This window comes from Schistocerca cancellata, chromosome 2 (assembly GCF_023864275.1).
Source record: "Schistocerca cancellata isolate TAMUIC-IGC-003103 chromosome 2, iqSchCanc2.1, whole genome shotgun sequence".
Taxonomy (NCBI): Eukaryota; Metazoa; Arthropoda; class Insecta; order Orthoptera; family Acrididae; genus Schistocerca; species Schistocerca cancellata.
This window is the reverse complement of record NC_064627.1, coordinates 1,081,491,247-1,081,503,417: the sequence shown is the minus strand read 5'-3', so window position 1 is coordinate 1,081,503,417 and position 12,171 is coordinate 1,081,491,247. Positions and strand designations below refer to the sequence as shown.

The 12,171-nt window shown below is 44.1% G+C and overlaps 1 protein-coding gene across 1 annotated transcript in view; it reads right to left on the bottom strand.

Annotated features, from left to right (window-relative positions):
- The window catches only part of LOC126149728 (sialin-like), a 79,103-nt gene that overhangs the window by 30,502 nt on the left and 36,430 nt on the right, over positions 1-12,171 (bottom strand). The window contains exon 5 of the mRNA XM_049915830.1: positions 3,841-4,061. Within this exon, the coding sequence (XP_049771787.1) occupies positions 3,841-4,061 (221 nt within the window). The remainder of the gene's footprint in view (positions 1-3,840; positions 4,062-12,171) is intronic.

Below are 12,171 nucleotides of genomic sequence, written 5' to 3'. Positions count from 1 at the left end.
TTTACAGTGCTGTATGCGCATGTTCATGATTTGATGAACACACAAGCACATTTTCGCGCCACGACTGGCCTCTTAAATCACCTGATATTCTCTACATAGGAAATGTCTGGGACGTTTGGAATAGTATGTGAAATATAGCAGTTTGACAGATATGTAGGATCTAATCCTCAATATGGGGCTTCAGAGGAAGACGTTACACCTGAAAAAACTCGGACGCACTTTCTCGTAAAACAGAGGCTGTTATCAAACGGAGAGTTTGTGTAATATCTTACTGGAAATACTTGCAGTGAATCACCCACCAAGGGGGTGAAATAGGTATGAAAAGTTATATGAATATTGTTCGCTATGAAAGCATTTTTAAAGCTGAATATGTGAAAACTTATACATGGTTCCTACCTTAGAAATTAAAAAAAAGGATATGCTTCAGTGTTTTTGAAACTTCAAACCCTAAGGGGGTGAAATAAAGGATAGAAGTTGTTATGGAAGTATTTCATGATGAAAGCATTTTTGAAGCGAAATATATGAATATATGTATTTGGCTTCTCGGTCGGAAATATAAATTATTAGTTTCAGTGTTTCTGAAGATTCAGTTCCAAAGTGGGCAAAATAGGGGATGAAATTTGTATGAAAAAATATCATTCAAGCTAAAGTCGTAAGAATTGAATTTGACTTATTGGTTAGAAGTAAATAATTGTTTCAGAAAATGAAAGTCTTATGGAAATATCACGCAAGAACTGCAACAAAAACCTTCGACTCCAGTTACGAGAATCACTTTTCGGACAGGAGTATATTCGGAAAAAAGCAAGTTTCTATGGCCTTAAGTAGAAACGGCTCTTTTCATGCACTAATTTTTCAGTAGGCCGAAAACATATTCATAAAATTATTTTTGTTGTAATTCCAACACAAACGTGAGTCAACCTAGATGGCATCATTGAAATTTGTAAGAAAAAAAAAGAAAAAATATATAATGGGGCAAATTTTCAGAACTTTTCGCAGTCGCTGTGTGGATGGACATTATGATTACTTACGTAAAATGCACTATAATTTGAAGAAAATGATACGAGGTGCAACTAACGTTATTTAAATTAATCATACGGTGACAATCTCTAATAATCCCCTGTGCCATTCCAATTTCTTTACAATCAGAAAAACATTAATTTGCAGAAAATCTTTGTACCTATATGTAACCATGTTAATGTGGAACAACCACCGCCACTGAAGCAGTAAGTTGAATAAATAAATTTATAATAATAATGTACATGAGTTATTTATTTGATGTACATATAAATACTGTACCAGTGCTTCTTAATTAAGAGTTCCCCATTTTCTTGTACTCAGTTTAAAGTAAATTAGTATCCGTAATTATCTATGTGAACAGACTATCTTTGGTGTGAATGGGTGGTCAGAATATTTTACAGGTCTAGGGGTAGCGTCTTTGGTCAGTAATCAAAAAGTTCTCGGTGCCACGTTCGAAACGCTCCACGTCTTGAATTCTGATTACTAATCAACGTTGGCGGCCGAAGACTTCCGGCATGAAAAGCCACCTTCATTCTGCCTTGACAAAGAGGGCGGAGGAGTGGACATAGGTTTCGGGCACTCTCTTGTCCTCGCGTTGGGAAACTGCCCCTGAAGGCAGACGGATCAACAATGATCAGTGGTATGAGGATGTAGAATGCAACGGAAACCGCTGCATTAAAGACACAGAACATGTAATCACAGGACATGTGGCCTGTAAAAGAAAAGACTCTGGAGTAGTCCCCCATTCGCATCTCCCGGATGGAACTGCCAAGGGGGAGGCGACCTTGAGAAAAAGATTAAATTACCAACGAAAGGATGTTTCACGAGTCGGTGCGTTGAATGTCAAAGCTTGAATGTAGTAGGGAAGCTAGAAAATATGAAAAGGGAAATGTAAGGGCTCAATCTAGATATAGTAGGGGTCAGTGAAGTGAAATGGAAAGAAGATAAGGTTTTCTGGTGAGATGAGTATAGACTAATATCAACAGCAACGGAAAATTGTAAAAATGGCATAACGCGAGTAGAATTCGTTACGAATAGGAAGGTAGAGTGCAGAGTGTGTTACAGTGAACAGTTCAGCAATAGGGTTGCTCTTATCAGAATCGATACCAAACTGAGAACGATGATTCAGGTGTACATGCCGATTTCGCAAGCTGACGATGAAGAGATAGAGGAAGTATATGAGGATATTGATCGGGTAATACCACCCGTAAAGGGAGATGAAAATCTAATAGTCATGGGGGACTGGAATGCAGCTGTAGAGGAAGGAGTAGAGGAAAAAGTTATAGGAGAATATCGGCTTGAAGAGGGAATGAGAGAGGAGGAAGACTAATTGCGTGCTGTAATAAATTCCAGCTAGTAATAGCCCATACTCTGTCCAACAATCAGAAGAGAAGGTGGTATAGTTGGAAAACGCCGGGTGATGCGGTAAGATTTCAGTTTGATTACTTCATGGTCAGACACAGATACCGAAACCAGATTCCGGATTTTAAGGCGTATCCAAGAGCAGATGCAGAATCAGATCACAATGTAGTGCTGATGAAGAGCCGGTTGAAGCTTACGAGACTAGCCAGGAAGAATCAACACGCAAAGAACTGAGATACGGAAGTACTAAGTAATGACGAGATACGCTTTATGTTCTCTAAGGCTATGCATACATCAATAAAGAATAGCTCAGTAGGCAGTACAGTTGAAGAGGAATGGACATCTCTAAAAAGAGCAAACAATGAAATTGGAAAGGAAAACATAGGTACAAAGAAAGAAATTGCGAAGAAACCATAGGTAACAGAAGAAATATTTCAGTTGTTGAATGACAGAAGAAAAAAAATGTTTAGGGAAATTCAGGAATGCAGACACACAAGTCGCTGAGGAATGAAATAAACAGGAAGAGCAGGGAAGCTAAGACGAAATGGTTACATTAAACATGTGAAGAAATCGAAATAGAACTGACTGTCGGAGGACTGACTCAATATATAGGAAAGTAAAAGGAACCCTCTGTGAAATTCCGTGAAATTAAAATAATGGTTGGTGGGACATGTGAGACGACGTCAGGGAATGATTTACCTGGTACTAGAGAGAGAGCTGTGAAGGGCAAAACTGTGGAGGAAGTCAGAGATTGGAATATATTCAACAAATAATTGAGGACGTAGATTGCAAATTCTACACTGAGATGAAGATGTTAGCGGAAGTAGGTTACCGTCATTGCTTGAATCTACACGTATTATAAATTAAAGTATCCCCCCCCCCCCTACGCTTGTCTGCCTATATAAGAACGATAATCTATGTAACTACTATGGGGATTCTGATACGGTTTTCACCGATAAACAGACTGATACACACGGAATGTTTGTGTATGTAATTTATTACCCCTTTGTCAAAACAATCTTGTGGCAATAGGCAGTGCTACCCGTGCGAACTGGGCTTTGTCGCTAATTAACATATAATTTTTCTGGCACACCAGTTCTTAGTTACGTATACATACCTTCCACATGCATGAGTATGAATGTATAAATGGAAACCGTATTGCAGTGCGTGCGGCATTTCCGGACGGTAGCCTGAACGATCAGATAGTAGTACGGGAGATCTTAATTCAGAACATTTATAAATTTGATTAATTACAGCTCACTGAAAGCACTCATGGGATTTATGGAACGAAGTGAGTAGTAACAGATATTATACGTTAATTTCCACAGGTTAGTTCATAACATCACATATACACATTTTTCATACAGACATATCAAACCCATATGTGCGTTAGACTCAAGTCTAACAAAAGTGAACAGTAGTCATTCCTGATATTAATTTTTATCCATCATTAATACTCACCTTCTCTTCCGAAACAGTGTCGCCAATGGCATTTTGTATGTGCTGGAGCTCTGACTCACTTATCCTAGGATGATCGACTGGGTTATCGTACACAAGATACCACCAAGCGATAAACCACAGTATCCCGATTGCACCAGTGATATAAAACACTGCCTGCCAGTTGAGAAAGTGGATGATCATTCCACAGAGAGGAAAGGTCAGTGCGGCACCCACGGAACTGCCTGCAATATTTTTGGAAAGAGGTAGTAAACAAAGTCGTCGACAAATCATGCGAACACAGCCACACAATATTACAACACGTAAAGAAAAATCCTCATTATAAGCATATTTATTTCCTTTTCACTGAGATTACAACCGAAAATATCATCTCATAACGATTTTTATAATGTTGAATCTGAAAAATGGAAAATGCAACAGGAAAACCTCAAGAAAACATACTTGTCTTCATCAGTGATGCGTATTAAGGGTATTGCTTTTACTTGGCCTACACCTACATCCGCGGAAAAAACGATTGATGGCAAGCCTCCACGTAAACTCGAATCTTCGAATATTTCTACGTTTACCTTCGTGGCTTTTTCGTGAGGGATACATTCTACGCTATGGCAGTTTCAACAGTAGAACGCCTCTCTTGTACTTTTTCCCACCGGAGATGATTGAGCATCTGGGTTACGATTTTTGCTAACGAAATGAACCTGTAACGAAACGTGTATCTCTGTTTGTGACATTCCCTGTCAACCCGCAGACATTCGAGTGTTGCTCGAATGTGTAAGCTATTGCCTTATGGGGTTGGACGATGTTTTCCAAGGATTCTTTCACTGAATATCATTCTAGCATCTGCCGCACCTTCAAATGTTTACTGTGGTCGTTGAAAACAAGATCACTCTGTACGTTTACTGCTATATATTTTGTAGGTATGACTGCTTCCAGTGCTAGTTCTACAACCGTGGAATTACCAGTTTATGACTAACATGTTACGTTTGCTATGTCGAATTTAAATAGCCACTGCTTGTAACAGGTAACGATACTCTGCTGATTATCCTGCAGGCCTCTAAAATTCTGTAGTGTTATAAATTGTATATATCGGCAACAACACCTCAAAAATGCATCAAGGAGCTTCCGACGTTTTCCACTAGGTCATATATATATATACACACATCAAAAAAAAAGTTTGGCAACACCCCAGTTCCCAGACCTCCTGAAGACAGACGTTGACTGTGGATATTGTATCACAACCACAGTCGCTTTGACAGGTCAGAGATGTCACTAACCCCCCAAAGATGTAAACAACCATGCATGAGCAGCGCCTATTAGACGGAGGGGGTCCGACAGCCGATCGGATCCAGTCATTCCACTAGGAATGTTTTGTCTGCTGTTCAACCGTGCCTAGACGGTCAGTTCGATATCATCCGCATTGTTACTTTGTGCCAGGAAGGGCTCTCAACAAGGGAAGTGTCCAGGCGTCTCGTAATGAACCAAAGCAATGTCGTTCGGACATGGAGGAGATACAGAGAGAGAGAGGAACTGTCGATGATATGCCTCGCTCACACCCCCCAAGGGCTACTACTGCAGTGGATAACCGCTACCTACGAATTATGGCTCGGAGGAATGCTGAAAGAAACACCACGACGTTGAATAATGCTTTTTCGCCACCACAGGACGTCCTGTCACGACTCAAACTGTGCGCAATAGGCTGCATGATGAGCAACTACACTCCCGACGTCCATGGCGAGGTCCATCATTACAACCACGACACCATGCAGCGTGGTACGAGATGGGCTCAACAACATGCCGAATGGACCACTCAGGACTCTCATCACGTCCTCCTCGTCGATTAGTGTCACATATGCCTTCATCCAGACATAGAAGTGCTTGGAGGCAACCCGGTCAGGCTGAACTCCGTAGACACACTGTCCAGCGAGTGCAGCAAGGTGGAGGTTCCCTGTTGTTTTGGGATGGATTTATGTGAGGCCGACGTACGCCATTGGTGGTCATGGAAGGCTCCGTAACGGCTGTACGATAGGTGAATGCCATTGTCCGACCGATAGTGGAACCATATTGGCAGCATATTGGCGAGGAATTCGTCTTCATGGACGACAATTCGCGCCCACATCGTGCACAAATTGAGAATGACTTCCGTCAGGATAACGACATCACTCGACTAGAGTGGCCAGCATGTTCTCCAGACATAAACCCTATCGAACATGCCTGGGATAGATTGAAAAAGGTTGTTTATGGACGACGTGACTCACCAACCACTAGAGGGATCTACGCCGAATCGTCGTTGACGAGAGGGACAATCTCGACGACATGTGCCTTGATGTACTAGTGGATAGTATGCCATGACGAATACGGGCATGCATCAACGTGCTACTTGGTATTGGAAGTAGGAGTGTGTACAGCGATCTGGACCACCACCTCTGAAGATCTCGCTGTATGGTGGTACCACGTGGAATGTGTGGTTTTCATGTGCAACAAAAAGGGAGGAAAAGAGTTTTATGTTGATCTCTATTCCAGTTTTCTGTACAGTTTCCGGAACTCTCGGAACCGAGGTGATGCAAATTTTTTTGATACTCTGTATTTACTCTGTTTATCAAACGTTTGTTACTTTTCCCTGATCTTTGTGTTCTCCTGTGTATCTATCTGGTCTGCTCCCATTGCAGCCGTTTTTCCCAATCACGTTAACATTGTTTACTCCATACTCACATAAGTGGACTGCTGAAGTCTGTAACATATACTCAGGATAGCCTCCGACAGCTTCGGTAACAGCATGCTTAACTCTCTATCAAACAAACGAAATACAAACGACAAACACACTTAAACATAATACTATCCTAAAATTTCTTAGTGGAACGTAACTTCTCCATCCCAGTGGAGTTTAATCACTACTTAACACACTGAAAACAATTAGTAACTGCCCTTTGACGGAAGCAGGTGTAGTGCCTGTACTAAATGGCTCAGACTCACAAAGATGTAACATCTCAACACTCTGGATGAGATAATTTTAAAATTGGGTGGACCCCTTCCATTTTTCATTTGAATTACTGTTTCACTGTTTTTTAATTAAAGATCAGTTCTGGTTCCTAATTCTATTCTTTCATTTCAGACATGGCTTTTATCATTGACGATGGTCTTTTCATCATTTGTGGGTGTTTTTATATCAATTGAGGAGTGTTCTAATCTTTAACTAGCTACGCCATCTGGTACACAGTGACTTCCTGTAACGTATGACACAGATGTGCGCTGAACAATGTACTCTGAAACACTTTTTCCTGCAATGGCATTGAACCATGTCGTCAGCTATACAACAGATCAATGTCTATACTGAATCACAGAAGGGGCAAGCCTCAGACCACCATGTGCTGTGATGAGGCGTGAATGTTGGAAACGTTGCCGCCTACACGTCGTTTCACAGTCCTTCAACCACTTTCACAAACGCTCACGACAGTATCATGAGAACAGACGACCTACTTCGCCTTTTTCGAGGTGCCTCCCAGGCCAAGAGCGTAAAAATCTGTCCTCGGTGCAAGTCACCTGGGTCGGTGGATTTTTTCGTTTTCGGGCAGTATCCTCGCGAGAATCCTTTCTCTCCATTCACCTCCGCTTACCTTCCTACACACTTATTTTTCCACGTCACGTGCTCGCAGCGCCAGCAGGTGGCGTTATCGTCGTAGTCGGTCGTGGTCATAAGGTGCTGGTGTATTAGTTAATACTCTGAACCGCCAAAGAAGCCGGTGTAAGTGTGGTGTCACCGCCAGACACAACACTTGCTAGGTGGTAGCCTTAAAATCGGCCGCGGTCCGTTAGTATACGTCGGATCCGCGTGTAGCCACTATCAGTGATTGGAGACCGAGCGCCTCCACACGGCAGGTCTAGAGAGACTTCCTAGCACTCGCCCCAGTTGTACAATCGACTTTGCTAGCGATGGTTCACTAACAAAATACGCTCTCATTTGCCGAGACAATAGTTAGCATAGCCTTCAGCTACGTCATTTGCTACGACCTAGCAAGGCGCCATTACCAGTTACTATTGATACTGTGCATAATGTACCGTCAAGAGCGACGTTAAAGTTAAAGTTAAGTATTCCACCAGCTACGACCGTTTTTTCTAAATTCTAATTTCCTTGTCCTGTTCCAGACCTCACGCCAGCCGGTGTGAGCTAAAATGCGTGCCTTTCGGCTTCCTCTAGTGACACAGTGTTGGCTCTCCTGCCAATCACAACATTGGCGACGAGGCAATACCGCGTTCTTAACTATACTGCCCTGATTTACTTGTGTAATGGCTTCGCCACCATTTCCAAATGTACTGTCTGAATTTTATCGCTTACAGAATCAGCAGACGCAGGCATTACTGGATGCCCTTGGACAGCTCGTCCAGGGTGAACGTGCGATGCAAACCAATGGGGCAGCCGCCGCTCCACCGCTAACGTAGCCACAACACGCAGTTGCACCAACTTTTCGTCCTTTTCATGCTGCACTGGAAAGCTGGACGGAGTGGTCACGCCAATTTGGATTTCGTCTCGCCGCCTACAGAATTCAAGGTAACGAGCGGCAGCCATTTTTGTTGTCTTCCGTCGGCGTACAAACGTACCGTGTGATAGTCAAATTATTTCCCCGACGCGACGTAGCAACTCTGTCCTACGACGAAATTTTGTCTGCATTAGATGCATATTTCAAGACTCAATCAACGTAGTTGCCAACCGGTATACCTTCTTTCGTACAAAACGTATGGCAGGTCAGACAAATCGGGAGTGGGTTGGAACCTTGCAAGGCCTTACGAGGGATTGTGCTTTTGAGTGTCAATGTGGACTCCCTTATTCAGATACTATGGTACGTGATGCAATTGCACAGAACGTTTCTGATGTTCGTATAAGGGAACAGATTTTGAAACTAGTCAATCCCTCTCTTCGACAAGTGATAGACATATTGGATCGGCAGGACACCCTTGACTTTGCTCAGGAATCATTTGCAACTTCGCCACCCGTGTGTCAGGTTAACCGGCCCGCCGGGCGAGCTGCATGGAACAGTAACCAGCCCTCACGCCTGGCCGAGCCGCTGCCACCAGGCTCTCAGCCACGTGTACTGCGCCGGCAAGCAAATGCAGTGCTAAAATCATGCCCGTGGTGTGCTACTAGACATTCGCGTGAGAATTGCCCGTCACGCCAAGCTATTTGCTTTTGCTGCAATAAAAAAGGACATGTTCAACGTGTTTGCCAGAAAAAGCTCAGATCGGACATTCATAATCATTCCAGGTCCTTTGCTTTGCGCCGGAATCGGAATCGAACCAAGGATACTCAGGCTTGCGAAACTTCGCCCATGGAAATTCATATAATCCATTCCACTCCACCCGGTGCCACTCTCTCTAACAGTGACTGTGTTCATCCCACAAATAGTGTGCGTCAACATCGCCGGAACTCCCATCAAGTCGCAAGTGATTTTGCACCAGTGTCAGTTCAGTTCACGTTGCACGAGACAGTCGCTCTTGTCGTCAGTAGGACAATAAACTTTTTGTGGACTTGGACATTAACGGCAAAGTGATACCATTCCAGCTCGATACCGGGGCTTGCAGTTTCACTGATCAATCAAGACACTTACAAACTGCTGGGCACACCTCCGTTGCGTGCCGCAACTGTTAAGTTAACTAGCTATTCAGGTCAAGAGATCCCTGTGTTAGGACAGTGCAGCCTTCTTGCAACATACAAGGGACAAACAAAACTTGTGTCATTTTACGTCCTTCGTTCTTCTTCTGCAGTGAACTTGTTTGGTTTTGATTTATTTCAGTTGTTTAACTTGTCTATAGTAAATCAGGTCATATCAGTGAACCAGACTGTGCCTTCCGACAGTGTTTCTCGTCTATGTGAAGAATTTGCAGACATTTTTGCACCGGGCCTCGGTTGCACTAAGAACTATAAAGCACATTTGGAACTGAAAGTAAACGCGCGACCGAAATTTTTCAGAGCGCGCAATGTTCCCCACGCATTGCGTGATGAGGTCGCAAAAACATTACACGATTTGGAATCACAAGCAGTAATTGAACGTGTGCAGGCTTCTCTCTGGGCATCACTCTTAGTCATTTTGCCAATACCTTTAGGACAATTGAGACTTTGTGTGGACTTCAAGGCAATAGTGAATCCACAACTAGTGATTGCAACTTTTCTTTTACCCCACCCGGAAGATCATTTTGACAAACTGTGCCCGGGTAAATATTTTTCGAAGTTGGACGTAGCAGATGCGTGCTTGCAAATACCGGTGGACGAAGAACCCCAGCGCGTTTTGGTGGTTAATACGCATCTTGGTTTGCATCGATTCAAACGACTGCCATTCGGGTGTGCATCCGCCCCTGCATTGTTTCACCAACATCTACAAACTGTTTGTGCGTCGGTCCCTACTGCAGCAAACTACCTGGACGATATTGTGATCTCCGGAAAGACGGAAGAAGAACATTTAGCCAATCTCAGAAAATTATTTCAGGTCTTGCGACAAAATGGTCTTCGCTTGCGGAAGGACAAATCTGTGTTTTTTGCTCGTGACTTGCCCTACCTGGGACATGTACTCAATGCCCAAGGCATACATCCCAGTCCCGAGCACCTCCATGCCATACAAGATTTGCCTTCGCCGCAGAATTTGAAGCAGCTACAGACTGTACTGGGAAAAATTAACTATTATCACAGATATGTGCCGCATGCCTCTTCCATTTCAGCTCCGCTTCATCGCTTACGCCGTAAAGGTGTTCCGTTCGTCTGGACGACGGCATGCGAACGCGCCTTTCGCCAGTGGAAATCAGCGTTGCTTTCCAATACTTGCCTTACGCCATTCGATCCCCAGAAGCCCCTTTTGTTATGGTGGATGCATCGGATTTTGGGATCGGTGCTGTGCTTGCGCACAAAGATGGATCGCACGATCGCCCTATTGCCTTTGCGTCCAAATTGCTCTCGTCTGCGCGAAGAAATTATTCACAGATCGAGAAAGAAGCGTTGGCTCTCGCGTTTGGTGTTACAAACTTTCATTTTTTCTTGTATGGTCGTCACTTTACTATCATCACAGACCAAAAACCTTTGACATCGCTTTTTCATACGACCAAGCCTGTACCTCCACGTACAGCGCAGAAATTCATTCGCTGGTCTATTTTCCTCTCGCAGTACCGCTACGATATCTTGTATCGGTCCACTGCTAAGCATGGAAATGCCGATGCGTTGTCCCGTTTGCATGTTGGTGAGGATAGAGCCTTCGATTCCTCCGAACTTGCTTGCATGTTCATTGATTCGGAAACCGATGACGTGGTCGAATCGTTTCCGATTGATTTTCGTCGTGTAGCTACAGCCACAGCTGCCGACCCTGTCCTTGCTACCGTTCTGCATTTTGTTGCTACGCAATGGGTCTTGTCAAAGTCACGGATCGGGGATCCGTTGGTTCGCCGATTTTTTGCTCACCAGGAGAGACTTTTTGTACGACGTGTTGTTTTGCAGTTGCGTTCTGATAATGATCAGTCCAGGGTCGTGGTCCCACGTTCGTTACAGTCCTCTGTCTTACAGCTTCTCCACCAAGGACATTGGGGTATAGTGAGAACGAAACAACTTGCTCGTCAGCACTGTACTTGGTTCGGAATCGATGCCGCGATTACGAACATGTGCTCCTCTTGCATAGTGTGTGGCGAACAACAATCAGCACCACCGCGGACATTCTTTGCATGGCCAAAAGCCACTTCCCCTTGGCAACGCTTACACATCGATTTTGCTGGTCCATTCTGGAATGCTCGATGGTTGGTTGTGGTAGGTTCATTCATTCAGTAATTTGCCTTTTGTTGTCCGGATGTCTTCCACGACGTCATCTGCCACCATCCAAGCGTTATCTGCTATCTTTTGTATTGAAGGTCTTCCACAGACTATTGTTTCCGACAATGGCCCACAATTCATGTCCGCAGAATTTCAGTCATTCTGCAAGGCCAATGGTATTCAACATCTGACGTCCGCGCCGTTTTTGCCACAGTTGAACGATACCACTGAACGATTGGTCAGGACTTTCAAGTCACAGATGTTGAAGTTGAAAGAGTCGCATTCTCGGAAGGACGCGTTATTGCTCTTTTTGTCCTCGTATCGCTCTCAGCCCCGGGATGGTCGCTCGCCGGCTGAGTTGCTCCACGGTCGCCCTCATCGAACCTTGATGTCTTTGCAACATCCGCCGCATCAGGTTCCTGTGCAGCGGCAGACACCTGCTTTTGCCCCAGGCGACGTAGTATATTACCGCCACTATCGAGGTTCACGGCGTTGGCTCGAAGGGCGCATTCTTCGCTGCCTCGGCCGCGCTATGTATCTGGTTTTGGGGGCCTTTGGTGAGG